The 19,832-nt window shown below is 40.9% G+C and overlaps 1 protein-coding gene across 1 annotated transcript in view; it reads left to right on the top strand.

The window, feature by feature from the left end:
- Positions 1–19,832, top strand: part of RYR3 (ryanodine receptor 3) — a 568,547-nt gene that overhangs the window by 231,973 nt on the left and 316,742 nt on the right. The window contains 4 exon segments of the mRNA XM_021099907.1: positions 6,814–6,888; positions 9,224–9,302; positions 16,049–16,161; positions 17,083–17,182. Coding sequence (XP_020955566.1) covers positions 6,814–6,888; positions 9,224–9,302; positions 16,049–16,161; positions 17,083–17,182 — 367 coding nt within the window.

The following is a 19,832-nucleotide window of genomic DNA, read 5'->3' as shown; positions in this document are numbered from 1 at the left end:
TATTGGGGTACATTCTTCTTTTGAACCATGACCAGAATGAGTTCATTTTGCTTCATAACTTTTTCTAAAACTTGGTTCCTTTTCAGAAGAAAGATTTCTTACTCTTTATATTTCCAGGTTAATTTTCTAGCAATTTTATTGAATTCCAAAATGCCCTCCTGGAATTTGCCATCTGTAAATTAAATTCAGGAGATTAAGCAACAACAAATACTAGTATTCTCGTTCTGTAACAAGGTACACTTTTCCATTTCACCCAATCAAATTTTATTTTATAGAGCAAAAGTTTGTAGTTCCATTTTGAAGGTTTAGCTCAACATTTAAGCAAATTCCTTTACAATTTAATATTTTGTAGCAATTGTGAATAGAAAATTTCATTGTTTTCTAACTGAAAATACTAGTTTACTTCTGTTTCTTCTATTAGATGTTAATTTTGTTTTTTACTTATATGGCATCATCGTTATTTAGTTATCACTTGTGTCAAAGCAAAGGGCCTCCAACATGTTCAGAAAATGTTGCTCTGTGACCTTCTAGAAGGGCTTCTTTCTTCCTTTAATAGCCTGAAAGAGTGGAAGGGAAGTGAAATAGGGATAGGATAGGAAAATGAAAGCACACACATCCACATCCAGGAGGTGATGTCAGGGCACACAGGACCATTAGGGAGGTGGCCCCTGAAGCTTTTGCGGCTTCTCTTAGATCCACAAGGAGTCTTCCAAGACCCTGGGACCCCCAAAGTAGAGGTTAGGCTTAGAAATCTAATAGTCTTGAAATATTTATGTATGGCTGGAGACAGGCAGAGTTCTCCTCTCCTTTGTTGCCATGCCAGGTTTATCATACTGGGTGACAGTGTCCTTTGGGAATGACCAAAAGAAATGTCAGTGGTGGAATTGATTTTGAAATTACAGATGAGATGATTGAGTTAATGATCTAGTGGAACATTTTTCCTCAGGACATGGCATCTGGGCACTTTTGCTGGCTTCGCCCCTGTTCCACTTCCGTCCTGTGAGGCAATTGGTACCATATATTCTCCCTCTGCCAACAATGACAGCCAAGGTCACTCCTAGCAAGGACAGGACTGCCATCCCAATAATGTCTCAGAGTCTTGAGGTCTGTATCTCTCTGGTAAATAGGTCCAGGCAGTCTTCTGTGTAGTATATCGTATCTTCCCTGGGATGTTATACAGACATATCAAATAGTGAACAAAGTTGGTAGAAATGTTTCTCTGTGACCTTCTAGAAAGGTGTTAGACCCAAGTTCAAATCCAAGCTCTCTGCATACAAGCTAGCCATGGGAAAATTTCTCTTTCCCATCTGTGTAAGGGAAACAAAAGAACCACCTCATCTAGTTATCATTCATTCATTCATTCATTCAGAAAATATGAACAGGAAATAGGAAATGCCTCCTGTTTGTCACATCGCTGAAAAAGGTGATGCTGATGTGGAAGATACTGATCCAGCAAAGACTCATGGAACTTGTATCTTAGGGGGAAAGAGGGTAGGTACACATCAAAAATAATATATCAACTAACTAATGCCATGAGAAATAATATGGCAGAAAAAAGTGTGATAGAGGAAGTGTGATTTTTCTTTTAGAAGAGATGATCAGAGAAGACTTCTCTAATGACATATCTGAGCACAGAGCTGAATAAGGATGGAAATGAGCCGTGAGAATATTGAAGGAAGAGCTTTTCAGAGGGAATCGCATGTGCAAAGGCCCTGTAGTAGGAGCTTATGTGTCTGGAGAATAGGGGAAAGGGCGTGTTGCTGAAGCAGAGGGAGTGGTGGAGACCATGCTGCTGGCAGGTGATGAGGTCAGATGGATGGGGGGAACCAGATCAAGTAGGGCAGGGATCTTGACAGCAGCCAGCAGGTCAAATCCGGCCAGTGCTTGTTTATGTACCCCCTAGGTAAGAACATATTTTAATTTTTGAAAAAAAAATTATTTTAAATATAAGACTGGGAGTTCCTGTTGTGGCTTAGCAGAAACAAATCTGACTAGCATCCATGAGTTTGCAGGTTCAATCCCTGGCCTTGCCTAGTGCGTTAAGGATCTGGCATTGCCATGAGCTGTGGTGTAGGTCATAGATGCAGCTTGGATCCGGCATTGCTGCAGCTGTGGTGTAGGCCAATGGCTACAGCTCCTCCGATTAGACCTCTCGCCTGGGAACCTCCATGTGCCATGGGTGCAGCCCTAAAAAGACAAAAAAATAATAAAGAGGACTGTATGACATGCGTTATGCAAAGCCACAAACATTTACTATCTGGTAAATTTGCCAATTCCTGATGCATAGCCTTAGAAGCTGCGGTGAGGATGTTGGACTTCTAAGCATGAAAGGCAGCGATTGGGGGTTTTTGGCAAGAAAGTACCCTGATGTGATTGACATTCTTAAAATAATGGCTCTGACTACTGCTTTTGCTCAGACCATTGATGGGGTGGGTACAGCAGGGAGCACAGGTAGGGGGCTGTTGTTATAGTCCAGATGAGACAGGGCAGCAGCGGGACTCTGAGTAGTTGGACAGAGAGTGTAATTTGAAGGTGGCACTGAAGATGCTTTGGATCGACTGTGGAGCGTGAGAGGAGAGAAAGGGGTAAAGGAGGATGCTGAAGTTTTGGGGCTACACCCTCTCCTTATATTGTCCTGGACACTGAATGAGAATGATATTATCTGCCCTTCAGGCTTGATGCATCCAGTTCCTTTACCATTTTGCAGTCAGGGTTACCTTCCTAAGGTATGGTTTTGATTGCAACATTCTCCATTCAGAGACCCACCCCCGTGTCCTGTTAGCCTGGAATGGTCAGGTGTAGCCCGCTGTAATCTCACAGCCCTGCCCCCGCATCCCCACTCAATTCCAAAGGTTCCCTTTCATCAAAGCCAGTCCTAACCAATGAATTGTCCTCAAGTCTCCACATGTACATCATACTCTCTGCTGCCAGCACTTTGTCCACGTGGTATCCTGTTTAATTTTTTTTTATTAACTGTTGTTACATTTCAGCCGTCCTATCACAATATTATGGTCTGCTTTTTTATTTTTATTAGAGTATAGTTGATTTACAATATTGTGTCAATATCTGCTGTACAGAGTGACCCAGTCATACACACATATACATATATGTACATTCTTTTTCTCATACTAAATCATGTTCTATCCCAAGAGATTGGACATAGTTCCCCGTGCTGTACAGTAGGACCTCATTGCTTATCCATTCTAAATGTAATTGTTTGCATCTACCAACCCCTCCCCCTTGGCAACCACAAGTCTGTTCTCTGAGTCTGTTTCTATTTGTAGATAGATTCATTTGTGCCTATTTTAGATTCCACATATAAGTGATATAATATGCTATTTGTCTTCCTCTTTCTAACTTCACTTACTTAGGGTCTACTTTTGATAGAGCAGTGCTTCAACACCCTCCTTACCCTCTTGGTCTGGTCTGGTGCTCTTTGTCTTCACCTCTTTTAGCAGGGATGTCATTTCTATTTGCAACATGGCTTTTTATACCCAAGTTTTGTCTCCGGCCAGAATACAGAGCGGGAGATAGTAGAGTGTAAGGTTAAATCCCTTGTCTTTATTAACTCCAGGCTCTTCCTTGGAACCTGTATGACTCTGAGCAAGTTAGTTCTTTAAGCCTGTTTCCCCTTCTGTAAAACAGAAATTCCATTGTTATTTTGCAGCACTAATTAAGAGATAAAATGAGATGGCCCATATACAGTACATAATGTAGTTGTGTGTACCTGCCATCTGACTAGAACTTTTTTTTTTTTTTTGTCTTTTTAGGGCAACACCCATGGCATATGGAAGTTCCTAGGCTGGGGTCAAATCAGAGCTACAGCTGCCAGCCTACGCCACAGCCACAGTAATGCCAGATCTGAGATGGGTCTATGATCTACACCACGGCTCATGACAACGCCGGATCCTTAACCTACTGAGTGAGGCCAGGGATCGAACCTGAGTCCTCATGGATCCTAGTTGGGTTTGTTTCCACTGCACCATAGTGGGAACTCCCACTAGAGCTCATTTATTCCAGCTCGATCAATTCACCTTCATTAAGGAGCTGAGGAAATATCTTTCTATCCTGATTTTCCTGGTGTTGTGGACCCTGGTTTGGTGCACAGTAGGCAAGTGAATGCACTATTAAAAGTAGGATGAAATGAGCTCAAGTTCTGGAGTTAACTCTGAGTTCAATTCCCACCACCACCACCACATCCAGCTGTGTGACATCTGCCAAGATCCTTCCTCTCCGAGTTTCAAATTCCATATGTTCCAAGTGGATGAAATCATTCCTGCCTTGAGAAGTTGTTAGGAGAATGAGCTATGATGGTGTGTAAAGCACCTGATGCATAGTGTGTGCCAGTGATGGCTGTTGCCAAGAGGGTGATTATCAAAGCTTCTGGCACTGAAATTTGATCATTCCTAAGAGAAACGATCATCAAAATGTCGCTAGACCAGCACCATCGATCACTCTCACTTTCCCTGGAACTGGTTAGAAATGCAAGTTCTTAGGTTCTACCCCAAGTCTAATACAACAGACACTGCGGAGTGGGGTCCAGAAGCCTGTGTATTAACAAACTGATGTGCCCAGGTATCTAAGACGCACTGCCATAGTAGAGGGAGTTGGCATGCAATGTCCCATTCAATCCCAGCAGGTGGGTTAAGTCCTTCTGCTTTTCTGTTGAATCAGAATAGAGGCCATGAGGGCCAAGAGATATTTTCAGCATTGCCAGAGAAGGGGGGGCACAGGCTCCTTACTGTCCCTTCTAGGGCTCAGGATCTCCTGACTCTTTACATACAATGACTCTCAGAGTTGAAGGAAGGAAGAAGAATTGGAGGAAGGTGTGGCTCATGGTTAACGGTGGGAAGTATAATTGAGTCAGTAGCTAAGTTTGAGGCACAGGGCTAGTCCAGGAGCATAACCCTACAACGTAAGTTGTCATGAGCTATTAACTTGTGATACCATAACTGTACAGGAAAAATATCAACTGAAAAAATATAAAAATTATTTAGTATGACTAATTTTAACATAAGCTGTTGATACATTTGTAAATACAGCAACTGAAGTTAGCTCAAATTTCAAGAAATTCAGAAACAGTGCAAAGAGCATTTAATTCTTGTATTAACATCTGGAGGGCACTTAAATATTTCCAGAGCTGTGGAGAAAGCACAGCTACATTTATATATAGTTATCAGCTTTTTTAAAAAAAAAACATGATACCACATTTATCTTTTTCCTTTTCTTTAGGCTCGTTGTATGACATGAAAAATCATCTCTTTGACAGAGTGATTCCGTTAATCCAAGTAGAATTGAAATGGAATTACTCCAGGCCATAGTATCCAGACCTCTGCCTTCTCTCCATGCCACCAGCCTCCCCTGTTCATTGTCTGTGGCTCTGATGGAGGGAGGTGGACACAGAAATGGAGCAGATCTTCAACCCAGCCCCTTGGGCTGCTGCTCTGTAGCTCTGAATAAAATATGGTGCATAAGAGGTGCTCTTGGCATATGGAAGGAAAATGTTAGAATTTCTCTTTATGATTAATTTTAATCTCAGGCTTTGAACTCTCTTTTTGTGCATATTTGGGGATGGGAGCCTATGTGCAATTTTTTTTCCTGAAAGGGGTGTGTGATCAAAACTTTTGACTGCCTCTGAGGTCAGGTTAAAGATGACAGGGAGAAGTTTGGGTAAAAGATTGAAAATGGTAATATCGAAAAATTTCTAGGTGTTCCTGTCGTGATGCAGTGGTTAACGAATCCAACTAGGAGCAATGAGGTTGCAGGTTCAATCTATGGCCTTGCTTAGTGGGTTAAGGATCCGGCATTGCCGTGACCTATGGTGTAGGTCACAGACGTGGCTCGGATCCCGTGTTGCTGTGGCTCTGGCGTAGGCCAGGGGCTACAGCTCTGATTAGACCCCTAGCCTGGGAACCTCCATGTGCCACAGGAGCGGCTCTAGAAAAGACAAAACAAACAAACAAAAAACAAACTAGAATTTTCTGTAGATTTCAGTCTTTCATGTTACCCACTCACCTATAACTCTAAATAAAATTTGTCCCATATCATGTACTGTTCAGTTCAGCTCATGGTGTGCGATCAGATAAGGCGAGAAGCAAGAAGTAGTCACAAGTGGCTTCATGTTGGGCTGTTTCTTCCTCTCATGCCTCTCTCACTGTGGGGGTTGCCACTGAGTGAACAGCCAAGTGGAACTGCCTGGTGAGGTGGAGAGAGGGCATCAACCTGGCCCCTCAACTAGAGGATCTATTTCTGCATCCCTGGTTCTGCTTTTAAAGTCCCAATTTCAGCACCATCTCTCATTGGTGAGATCTGGGTAAAGAGGCTTGTTTAAGTGAGTGGACAGGAGGCACCAGTGCCTTGAAGGGCAAAGACCACAAGGCACAGACTGTGACATATGCCTGCCCCTCATGCTGCCTTTCTGTCGCTAGGCTGTAGTTACATCACATTTGTTTCTCTCTCTCACTCTGAATGCTTCTGAGAAGTTTCAAAGGAAGGTAAGCAGTACCTATCTCATTTACGTGCTTCTCTGGTAGAACAGCTCTGGGTTTCTGCTGATCCCGGCAGGGGCCATTTCAGAGGAGAGGTTTGGCCCCTCTCACCCTCTCCCAAGGATGTTGCATGGCTGTGGTCACCAGTCTCTCCCCCCGCCTGTAGGCTGGCCACTCGCTTCTAGAATGAATTCCTTGGGAGCTTCGCAATGGGTCTTTTCTTTGTAGTCTGTCTTCCAAGAATTCTTGTGCTGCTTTACCCTCAGGCTGCTTTACCCTGGCCCTGAGATTTGCCCTGACATTTTCCCCCCCTCCTTCCCCACAGGCGGCACAAGGGGGTGGCCACAGGACCCTGCTCTACGGCCACGCGATTCTCCTGCGGCACTCTTTCAGCGGAATGGTAAGCACATCCAGATGTTTGCTTTCATGAAAGGGGGGGGGAGAGATAAAGGGGGAGGAAGGGCAGGAAACCAGCACTAGATCTGTTCAGGTAGCCAGCAGGAGTAATTGGGAATGTAAACGATTATAGCACATGACTCTCTTGGTTGTTTCTATCATGTAACTTAGTGCCTTCAGCAATTAGGCATTTGTGGTTACTTTGTATCTGACCACCTTCCTCCCCAGCCCATGAGGAAAAGGGCCATGTCTTTTTATTTATGTATTTACTTACTTACTTACTTAAACTAAATATAATTCTACCGAGTACAGTGCTTTGACAGACTTGATGCCCAGAAAATATCTGTTGAATGGATGATCACATAAATCATGAAATAACTGATTACTTGAGTATCTGAAGATAACCAGCATAGGGGGAAAAGCCATCAAGTGGGGTTTTTGTGACCATTTTCTTCTTTTGCTAGTTAAAGGAAAGAGGATGATATCCAGTGCCTTCAGTCCTGGGAGAGTTTGAAGGTATTATGTTAATCCAGAGGCAGGCGGCAGATAAGAAGCAAAGCAGGCATGGAAAGCAGATCAGGCTAATTAGGGATTTAGAACCAGAATTAACTGAGATGGTGATAATTTGATGTAACTTGAAAATTTTTTTCTGAAGATTTAAATAAATATAACTGATAAAATACAGATATTACTGTTTTTTTGCAGGGAGTGTAAGAGGAATATTGTGGTCTCAATGAAGTATAATATATGCCACCTTTAATAACATTTACTCCCAGTTTTCTAAGTATCATTCTCACCTGTAATCATTGTAAGGAAGGTTTCTTTCTCTAGCCCTAGTGGAAAACTGTTCCATTAATTTAGGACTTTATTTTCACACATTTACACCTGCAGTGTGCTGCAAAGTTCGTCTCAAAGCTTGAACTGTCAAATTGGCAGGGAAAACAGCTGCCTCTTCAATAATTTATTTATTGCAGCATTTTTTTTTCCTGAGCACTGGTAAGAAGTTGACCTTTTCAGCATGAACATGCATCTGTTAGAGTCCCTTATGGCAAAGGACAAAGAACAGAAATGACCAAATAGAAGGTTATCTGAGCAGGAGATGGGGACATTGAGAGAGTGGGGAAACTTTGCACTCTGGCAATCTGTAGAATTAAGAGGTGATCCTTTATCTTTAAGAATATGGTGTTTACCCATAGGGTCAATAAAACCCTCATGCCTCTCCTTTTTCTACCTAAATAGAATAAGCAAAAGCTCAAATAGCACACTTCTCATGGCTTTGAAAACTCAGGCTCACACTGTGGTAGAGATAGGAAAGTTTATATTATTTGTCATTAGATTGGTTGCCCTCCCCCAAGAAATCCCCCCCTCACAGTTAACATGAAGACTATAATGGACAGTCCCTTTTAGAAGCAGCTCTGAGAATACAGCCTCTGAGATGACGTGGTACAATGTGGTGACTATTTTCCTGCTGCAGAGAACTTGAGGTATAACTCAGGAAGCATGTGCCAAGTACATACTGCCTCCTATTCTAATGCTAAGACCACCCACTGTGCGTGTTAACAAAGGAACAGGAAATGACCATGGATTTTTTCCCATTATTAAATTATTTTAATATATTTTAGTAATTAAATTAAGTTAATGTTAATAATTTATTGATATTAATAAAGTTTTTAAGTTTTACATGCATGTGTATCTTTGGAACTAGAAAAAAAAAGACATTATTTGAGAAGTTTTAAGCTCATAGAAAATTTGAAAAACAGAAAATAAATAGAAATGGGGACATCATCACGATGGCTCCCACTGTCCAAAGACAACTTGTTGTTCAGTTTGGTGTAATTAATGCCTTTTAGCCTGGTTTCTAGACATTTAAATTTTGCATATGAGGCAGCTATACTAATATACTATTTTGTATATATTCCATGCTATTACACACTCTTGATAAAAAAAAAACTTTGCATGGAAACATAGTATTCCATAAAATGAAGTACCAAAGTTTATCAATCTTTCCATTATTATTGGTTGTATATGTTCTACTTGTACCGTTCCCAGGTTAAAAGTCTCTAGGAGTATTTTTTAACTAAAGCCTATCAAATATTTCACTTATTTCTATAACATATAAACCTACAAGTTAAATCACTGGATTGTCAAATAAGAATCATCTTTGAGGTTTTAAATACATTATAAAAATATATCCTATAAGCTTTGTAGTAATGAACAAGACAAACAAACCCTTTCCATAGTAGCTCAATGTTGAGATTGACAACTGAAAGCCAACTAGTGGTGAGATGCCAAGATTTGACAGGAGTATGACTTCACTAGCATCTGCTCTTTTTCCACAGTATCTAACATGTTTGACTACATCAAGATCCCAGACAGATAAACTTGCCTTTGATGTAGGTCTACGGGAACATGCCACAGGTAAGTCAGCACACCCAGGTCTCCTGTTACAGTGGAGTCTTGGGCTAAGGGCTTTAGAGGAAGATACAGAATGCTACTCATTGGGGGTTCAAAACAACATAGTCAAGAAATAGGTCTGATAAAACTTTGGAGACTAATTTTTTAAAAAGTATGTGTAATAAAAACATAGGAACTAAGAATGAGAACATAATGCTTTAGCCACAGTCTGCCAGTGTTTCAAAGAAAAACAGTGTTTAGGGTTAGATATTGAAAAACAAGAGGAGAAGTTATTCCTGATAAAAAACCAAAGGCAATGAATAACTGCTAGAAAACAAAAATAACATGTTTACATAATGAAGTATATATAGTGTCTAGATCAAAAGAGTAGTCCCATTTTATTCTACAGTAAACCAGCCATTTTTAAAGCCGTTTTTCCCAAATGTCAGTCAGTAACATGCACCGTAATGGTTTTTGCCATTCCTGGGCATCACCTTTGTTATCATTTATTTTATATTTTTCCTTAAACTAACTTACTTTTGTACTTAAAAATTTATAGATAAAATTAAAATCATTGCTGTAAGTGGAAAACTGATATTGCTTGCTGTAAAGTAAATATAAAGGAAACAATGTCACTAAATCATTGAAGAGATGCTGGCAAATACTAGAAAAGTGTTCATGACACACAAGCTCCAAATTGAATACTTTATGATAGAATCAGAGGACTTAAGAGTAATACAAGAAATTTCTTAGTGTATGATTCAATGCTATTTAATTGTCCTCTATCACCAGTGCCGTATACATCATGTACTTTGGCAAACACTGGTAGTTTTCTGGGTTTTTTTTTTTTTCCAGTTCAATCAAAAATAATGACTGTAAAGTGGTGGATCTTAATGAAGGGGGTGACCAGGATGATGCAAGTTCTCCCTAGAAACCAAAAAAGAAGAATGGAGGACCAAGATAACTATCAACCAATATTCATAGTTACAGTATCAAAGAAGGGGCTGACTTGCTGTGGGTTATGCCAAAGGCCAATGGAGCAGCATATAGACATTGAAGGAAACCACTTTGTAATATCTGAAGTTATCCAGAAGAGGAACAGCCAGCCTCAGAATGAAGGATGCTCCCTGTTGCTGGAAATATTCATGGACAATCTATGTCAAGGGCATTACATATGTAATGTCTTCTTCTTTTAGAGATTGGGCATATATACCAAATCAGAATTCTTGTTTGTAAATAGCAGAAACTGCTTAAGTCAAACAAAACAAGAGCTTACTTGGAAGGATGTTGCATAGACTTTCTCTGAGGCTGATCCATTGGCTTAGAAAAAAGCCAGGAACAAAGGCCAAGGAAGAGCAAACAGCCTAGGTCACAACCGCAGGTAGAGTGTAACTTGGAGACAGTCTTTAATAACATGACATTTGCCCCCAGATAGAAGAGGAGTCTCATTGTTGGGTGGCCAAAGGACAAAGTCCATGGGGTTATTCTAAAACTACATCAATTGATAAGGCAATGATCCAGATTGTCTGATTTTACAGATGGTGTAGAAAAAAAAATATTTAAGAGTTTAACCCTTGTGCACCTGCTGTTTCTACATCATGCACAGTGGTTTCCAAGAATAAGGAGAACCCCTTCATCTCCTCCTCTTCTCCTTTTTGTACAGAGCAAAAGAGCAAGCCTGCCTCTGCCCATTAGGTGTCTTTTCCTAAAATAAGATTATATTTGAATTTGATTTGAGGTTGCTTTGTTTTCAGCTAAAGTGTTATTCTTAAAATATAATTTCCTCTAAGGTGTTGTCAACCTTTGCTGAAAATTACAAAATGAGTGAAGTGCGACACATGCTGAGTGTAAGTTGACCGCTAAATATAAACCAGCCATCAGTCATGGAGCACATAATTGGAAAAGTCATATGTGGCTCTTCTATTTATACCAGTAAAATGACTTTGGACTTTTTGAGAGTTAAGAAGAAATTGAGAAATAACCACTTTCTAATCATGTATTTGGGAAATCTATTTTGTTTAATTATGAGAGGCTCCAATAGAAAAGAGGGAAATAGCAATAGAGAATATTACTCTTTCTAGCATTTGTTTTTTCCTTTAAATTCCTAAAATCAGACTTGGTGTGAATTCTGCTGACAGGCAAGGGAAACACATTCACCAATCCAAGTTCAAGCTGGCTGATGAGAAGCTGAATTTGGCAGAAGGACCCAGGGAAAAGGGTCAACCAGGTGTTGATGAAAACCTAGAGGCTAAAATAATGTATTTACCTCTCTAGCCCCCAAGCCCTTTTTTTGTTTGTTTGTTTTTGCTTTTTAGGGCCACACCCACAGCATACGGAGGTTCCTAGGCAAGGGGTTGAATTAGAGCTGTAGCTGCCAGCCTATGCCACAGCCACGTAGGATCTGAGCCATGTCTGTGACCTACACCGCAACTCATGGCAATGCCAGATCCTTAACCCACTGAGTAAGGCCAGGGATCAAACCTGCATATTCATGGATGCCAGGCAGATTTGTTAACCTCTGAGCCACAAAGGGAACTCCCCCAAGCCCTTTTATATTCTCCCTGAAGAAGGCCATCTTGGTATTTGTGAGGAAGCAGGAGAGGCTCATCCCGCTCAGACATGGTTCAGTATGGCCCGGTGGGTCTTCTCACTTCAGGAGAAAATTTGCTCGGGAACCAACAGACTAGCGTTGATCCTCACCCAGGTCATTCTGTGAACATGCTTTTGGCTCAGAAAGCTCTTGGCTTAGAAAATCAGAGTTGAGTTGACTCTCTAGGGAATGTAAATAGAAGTTTGAAAGCAGTTTCCTGAATATTTCTGGAAACTTTTTTGCCTACACAGTAGATGATAAATGATTTGACTGACCTAACAGAACTGGGGACCCTTTTGACCTTGATTTTGCTTATTGGGTTCTTTTTCTCCTTTCAAAAGTTTTCTGATTGTTTTCATTTTATACATAGCTTTAGAATTAAGAAAAAAAAAAAAAACACTAAAAGCATTGGTAGGTATTTTAGAACCTTCCACTGGCCCATACATATCCTACTGACTGCGGACCGGCCCCATCCCTATGGCTGTTGCCAGGAGAGGGTGAGAGAACAAGGATGCTCTTCTCCCATGCACCTTTTAGGACCTCTTCATCCCAGTTCTCCTCAGTGGTCCAGAGCACATAATGGATATACATGTCACTTTCCCCTTCAAATGTAGAGACCAGCTTCTTCTGTTACAACATTTTAAGTTTAATCAGACTGTAATCAGGAGTTCCCTGGTGGCTCTGCAGGTTAAGGATCCGGTGTTGTCACTGCCATGGCTCTGGTTACTGTTGTGGCACAGGTACAGTCCCTGGCCTAGGAACTTCCACATGCCATGGGCGTGGCCAAAATGTAATCAAATGGTCACATTTATTTGACCAAAGTAAATCAAAGTAATACCTGTCTGTAGTTTAAAAAGAGAAACAATGCTTTTATGCCTATTGAAAACATCAATCCCCTGCCCCACCCCTCCCTGTTCTGGATTCCTGCCTCTCAGGGGCATCCACTTTCAACACCTCTGGTATGTTCCCCACTTGTGGCTGAGTCATCCAGTTTCCTGCTATTCAGTTATTCTTTCCAGATTAGGTATGATCTATAGATGTCCTAAATGAATAATAAAAATTTAGCTTTCTCCTGTCTTCTCTTTCCATCCTCCCAATATATTTGCATCTATTTTTTATGTTAACTACCAAATCAATATTAAGTACTTACATTGCTATAGCTCTGAATTTGATTTGCAAATAAAACTCATAATATACTATGATTAGTTCACTTCATTGTATTAACTTTTGAGGTTTTCAGGAGTTAATTGCCTTGTTTGTGGCTCTATTTTCTGTGACCCAGTTGTTCATTTCTAAACTGTCCTCTAGAACAGAAACTCTTTCCTGATTAGATTCAATCACAATAGCTATTTTATCAGTTTCATCTTCTTAGAAGGTCCACCATTGTCCAGGAAATTCCTGTTTCCTCTCTCCATGATCTTGTGTTCCCTGGATCTCATGTTTTTCTCCCCCCTTGGTTTATCACATAGCTTTGATAGAGCCCATTATCCAGAAGCTTTTAGAAAAAAGATCCATGGGAGGTAAATCATTCCCAGAAAGTTTCTTAATTCCAGTTAGATGAGAAATTCACAGCAGTATTCTACATTAGAAATATTTTTTTCCCTCAACTCTCTAAAGGTTTTCTTCTGTTTTCTTCTAGCTTATGGGCTAGCTGTTGCCATGTCTACATTCTGATTCCTGATACTTTGTGTGTGACTTGTGTATATTTTCTGAGAACTCTTTGTATCTTCTCTTTTGCCCTGATGTCTGTAATTCCATAGTGCTGTGACTTGGCCTGGATCCTTCTTGTTCTAAGTGTCACAGGAGAGGACCCGGGTGTGTGTGTCCATTCTTCACTGTGCTAGGGGCTCTGTGGGACTCTTCAATGTGAAAATGTTTATCTTTCAGCTTTGGGGAAATTTTAATACTATTTCTTTGTCAATTTCCTCCCTTTGTTTTCACTATTCTTTCTTTCCGGAAATCCTCTAGATTGAGTATCTCATTTTTTTTCCAGTCCTGTTTCTAATCTGTTTTTCCTCATTCTCCTTCTTGGGAAAATTTTTCAACTTTACCCTATATCCCTCTTGTTTCTCTCTTTTTCAGAATCAGAGGTTTTCTTTAAGAGAGTCTGCACAGATACTTCGTAGCTGCTTCCTGAACGTTACTTTTTCTTATCTCTCTAAGATGATTAAGATTTTTTAAAGTTACCTTTGGTTCTCTGTAATTCTTTTTAACTCAGTGAATTTTATTACATTTATTTGTACAGTGATCATCATCACAACCCAATCTCTGTAATCTTTGTTTTTTTCCCTTTCCCACTTTTTGGGTTGTTCCTGTGGTTCATGTTAGAAACTTACCTTAAATGTCAGGTAGTCGTTGGTCCCAGCTGATGCTGACTTAGGTCAAGGCAGTAAAGGTAGAAGCCTACGTGAAGCACGGACTGCGAGACAGTGGCTTGCCATCTCTTAAGCTTCACTTTGGAGTCATCTAGCAAGGACCCCAAGCATTTCACCTGAGTTGTCCAGTACCCCCCCCCTTTTTTTTTTGCTTTTTAGGGCTGCACCTGCAGCATATGTAGGTTCCCTGGCTAGGGGTCTAATAGGAGCTATAGCTGCCAGCCTACACCACAGCCCCGCAACACCAGATTTGAGCCACGTCTGCGACCTACACCACAACTCATGGCAACGCTGGATCCTTAACCCAGTATGTGAGGCCAGGGATCAAACCCTCAACCTCATGGTTCCTCTTTGGATTCCTTTCTGCTGCACCATGACCGGAACTCCAGTGCTGCTTATCTTTCACATTGGGTAGCTTGGATTCCCTGAAATGATCTTCAGATTTGGATGGGGGAAGTCAGCATCATAGTTGGCATTCTGGAAGCTGAGGAATGGAGACAAAAGGATAGGATCTGTGGTTTTACTGATCAGGGCATAGAATTTTAATTATTCTCCATTTTCAGCAATATCCTTCATTTCCTTGTTTGATAGTACCTGATATTTCCAAAACAAGACCTCTCATGATTGGTCACTCCATGGATTTAACTTCTAATTTTCTGTAGAGGAAAATTAGAGAGGAGAAAGGGTCACCTGGTGTGCAGGACAGAGAAAAGGATGCAGAAGGTTAAATACTTCTTTAAAACTTTTAGCTGATCCTGCTGTTTGCAATGCTATCTTCTATGCTTGATTTCCCAAGGAATTTTTACCTCTAATTCCAGAAAAGTTTTGGGGAAAATGTAGCAGGAATAGCCTTTTTTTTTTCCTTCCTTCCTTCCTTCCTTCCTTCCTCCTTCTTTCCTTTCCTTTCCTTTCCTTCCTTCCTTCCTTCCTTCCTTCCTTTCTTTCTTTTTAATGGTTGCACCCATGGTATATGGAAGTTGCCAGGCTAGAAGTTGAATTAGAGCTGCAGCTGCTGGCCCTACACCACAACCAGGGCAACACAAGATCCAAGCTGTATCTGCAACCTATGCCACTACTTGCAGCAACACCAGATCCTTAATCCACTGGACAAGGCCAGGGATCAAACCCACATCCTCACCGAAACAGTATCAGGTTCTTAACCGGCTGAGCCATGTAGGAACTCCAGGAATGGCCTAATTTCTTAAGATGACTTTTCATCTGTGTTCTTACCTAAATATTTTAGTTTCAGCTTTCTCTTGTCTACATGCATCTATCTACATTCCATTTTCCAAAATCCCAATTTTTCTTCGTGCTATTTATCTCTCACCTGTTGTGTTAGTCCCTGTAGATGGAGGCCTGTGAAAATCTGATTCTTTTGAGGGAATTACTGATGACTTAGAATTTCATGAGGAAGAGGTGGAGCAAAGATAAGTCTATAAAGAGTCAGTAGATCAATGAAGTCAATTGAAGATTGGTAGGTGCCTATGAAGAAAGCCTTATTCTATTTTTATCAAAAAATACTCCAAGACTGTTAAAGTCTCTGGCCTCCAGTACTCTTTTCCAAACACTGTCTTTCTGTCTCTAGAGAAAATGAACATGATAAACATCATCAAGAGTAGATGTAGGGTACCTGGAATGCTTATAGATAAATAGAAATTGAGGTGTGGAGTATGCGTGCACACACCCGCCTGTGTGTGGGGGGTGTGTGTGTTTGAGATTCTCATCAGGAGGAAAGAGGATGAGGGAAAGAATTAGGGACACTGGCTTCTATGAAGCAACCACTAACTCAAGGAGCCTTTGTGTAGGAGAAGCCTGTTGGTGGACCATACATCCCGCTTCCAAGCAGAGGTCTGAGGGAGAAAAGGTTCGAATTGGCGATGACCTCATCCTTGTCAGCGTGTCCTCTGAAAGATACCTTGTAAGTACCTCCTAACACAAGCATCTTTCATTCTCAGAATGGTTTCCTTTAGGAAGAGACAGCCAAGGAGAACAGAGCCATATCAGGTTGGGTAGGATAAGACGCCTTTATGTGCCTCAGAGGTGGTTAAATTCTCTCATTTGCCATATTATCATGGGGCCTGGGCTGTAACTGTTAAGTTATTTTTTTTTAAAGTACTGTTGCCAGCAAACTGTTTAAATGCCCCCAGGCACTTCCTGAGAAAGCCAGCTATTTACATGTTAGCTACCATTCCTCTGAGTTTATCCTATGTTTTAGTTCTTGACCCATGAAGAACAAATCAGAAAGAGCTGGATAGAGAAACATCAGCTTAGGTTGGAGGAAGAAAGAAAACTGTGCATGTTTCAGCATGTGGGATGTTGGATGTCATAGTGGTTGGAAGACAGGTGAAATTTTGCACCTGGGAGTGGTACTGGGCAAGCATCGTTGACATCAAGCCCTTGCAGGGGGCTGGGTGCAGGGGATACCTTGCAGATCAGAACAATGTCAGAGAAAAGTTTTTAAGCTTATCAGCGCCAATCCTGCCAGCAGATTGTTACTTTGCCCATACCGAAAGCTGGAGTAATTTTTCCTATTTGTGAGTTCCCTTTTCCTACCAAGAATAGGCATTTTTATAACTTCCTGTTGCATCAGAGATCCAGCTGAGGGAATGCAGTCAATGATTGCCTGCCACCTCTGTGGCCCAATGCTTCTTCTTCCTGAATCAAGTGTCCCATTTTGAAGCTGCTTCTAGATGGGCTGGAGCACTCTCCCTCAGGCTGTGTAGAAAGAGCCTGACAACAGTAACAGTGTATAATTTAATCCTTGAAATTCTAGGGGCGCTGCTTTCGTCAGGACTGGCTCAGAGATTTAAAGCCTGTCTGATTTCTGTTTCTATTGCAGCATCTCTCAATATCAAATGGTAACATACAAGTGGACGCCTCCTTCATGCAAACCCTCTGGAATGTACATCCCACTTGCTCAGGAAGCAGCGTCGAAGAAGGTTTGAGCTTATTTATGTGCATTCAGCCCTCAGCCTGCCTGTTTGTCTTGTCCTGGGTAGACTGACATTTTTTGTGACTTGCCAGCTCCTACCTGAATGTTTCAGTACACATTTTAGTTCACTTGAATTCCTTTCTTTGATGTTAGTGTGAATTATTTTCTGTTCTGATTTCCAATTACATGAGCATTGCTGACATTATCTTCAATCCTTCTGAGTCCACCATTGCTTTGGAACCGTGTGCATTCAGGACCTGGAAATGTACCTTTTTTCACTGACTTTTCATTTTTATTTATGGTTGTACATATACAGACCTTAGCAGCTTCAGTTTTAGAAGACATTATTGCCAAGAAGGTAATATTTTTCTATTTCTCCCCAATGCATCTCTCTATACAGGTGAGAGAAGGACCTTCTCTATCATAAATGGAAGTTTGGCCATTTGTTTTTGCTTGTATTTATGGAAGGCCATTTAAAAATAACAAATGGTATTTTCTCAGTACTTTATTTTCACCTTAGAAGTAAGATCATCAAAGTTTGCTCAACATATCCTATTTCTTGGAGCCGGAAAGTCAATACACCTTTCAAGTTATATCATAAATACACTGACTGGCCTTACCTTCATCATGGGTAATATCACAGCTGAACAGAATAATCAGATGTCAATGACCTATGGGTTATCACATTACATTCTAGCAATTTGTGGCAAGATCAGAATTTGTAAAATGTTATTGATGTATAGTTGAGTAACACTGTTGTGTTAATTTCTGCTGTTCAGCAAAGAGACTCAGTTAAACATATATATACACTTTTCACATTCATTTCCATTGTGGTTTATCACAGGATACTGAATATAGCTCCCTGTGCTATACAGTAGGACCTTGTGGTTTATCCATCTAATATATAATAGGTTGCATCTGCTAACTCCAAACTTCCAGTCCTCCCCCCACTCCCACACCTTCTCCCCCTTGGCAACCACAAGTCTGTTCGCTATATCTGTGAGAGTGAGTCCAGTATTTTTTAAAAAGACTTATGTCATAGGCTTTAACCCTGTTTTAAATCTTAAGCCTAGTAGTTTCAAACTTGGAATGCGATTCTATGAGATGATGTTGCAAAATAGAGGGAAAACTGAGAGTTGTCAAGGGGATACCCAAGTTTTAGGAGGCATTGTTGCCAAATTGAATAATCAGGACATAGCATGTATTTGACTCTTTTGCAACTGGTGACAGGCTTTTCAAAAGCAGGATATGTTTAGCTCTCTTCTTTCACACCAAAATTCACCAACCACTCTAAGTCTACTATCGATCATTCCCTTTCCATCAGGAATCAAGAAACCTTGGGTTAAAATCTTCCTTAATGAAGTTTTATTTTGTTTTGTTTTTGTTTTTTTACAGCCATAGATGTGGCATATGGAAGTTTCCAGGCTAGGGGTCGAATTGGAGCTGCAGCTGCTGGCCTGCACCACAACCACAGCAATGTGGGATCTAAGCAGCGTCTGTAACCTACACCATAGCTCTTGGTAGCACTGTATCCTTAACCCACTGAGTGAGGCCAGGAATTGGATACTAGTCAAGATCCTCATGGATACTAGTCAGGTTCATTACTGCTGAGCCAGGATGGGAGCTCCTTCCTCAAGAAAGTTGTGACTGAATCTTCTCATTAATTTTTTTCATTTCCACCATAGGCATAAAATCATTGCCTGGTCCCCAAAGAGGGCTTGTGGATATTAATTAAGTGCAAATCACTTCACAGAATGCTTTTAGAAGTGTTGAGTGTGCTTGTGATAGAGCCTGGGTAGTTGTTCACTTGAGGCTTCTGACTCTGTGGACAAGGCTGTCCCAGCACCTGCTGGTGGGAACCCACTTCAGCCCTCGAGAGAGTGAGTGATTCTGCACAAGACCCTTCTTTTCTGACTCTTTCCCTGGTGTATTTCAATTAAGAAATGTTGAGATGCGCCAGCACTTGGCAGTCTATCTCTGTGTGAATAGAATGTTGACTGGAGAAGTCTGAGGACTGTAATGAATAAGTTCCAGATGGAGCATGGCCTCACCATCGTGAGATGATGGAGAGTTTAATCAAGAGCATGATCATGGAAAGGTTTAATTTCCTAAATAATTTGGCTGTTAACAATTCTACAGGACATCATGAATTATTTTACGGCAGAAAAGTATACAGTTGGAAATGGTAGGACAGTGAGAGGAAAATGACTTCTAAATATTTGAGGGATGTTTACAAAGAACTTGCCTCCCCTGGATGAAAAAAATAAAGAAACTAGGGACTATCAGACTGTCTCTGCACAAGATGCACTGATAACACCCTTTTCTCCTCTGCCATGACTTCTCATTCCTACTGTTTTAATCCAGCACCCAAAATAGTTTGGCAGCCCCTAATGTGATCTAATTATGAGATTTTCTCAAACTCCCGATACAGACATTGAGCCTCGTTAAGTCCATATGTCTCCTGAGAAGAGACTAGCTTGGAGAATTTTTTAATTCATAAGGATAATAAATTCCATTTCTCCATACAAGGGAAAGCTCAGACTGGGACCCTATCCTGCACCTGTGTTCTTTAAATGGCGGCTCACAATTTATTTGAAGACTAGTTGGTCATTGCGTCCTTGAAGTTCATTGTTTCCTCTCCATCTCTGCACTCCATG

Source organism: Sus scrofa, chromosome 7 (genome assembly GCF_000003025.6).
Source record: "Sus scrofa isolate TJ Tabasco breed Duroc chromosome 7, Sscrofa11.1, whole genome shotgun sequence".
Lineage (NCBI taxonomy): Eukaryota > Metazoa > Chordata > Mammalia > Artiodactyla > Suidae > Sus > Sus scrofa.
This window is presented reverse-complemented; position numbering and strand designations above follow the sequence as displayed.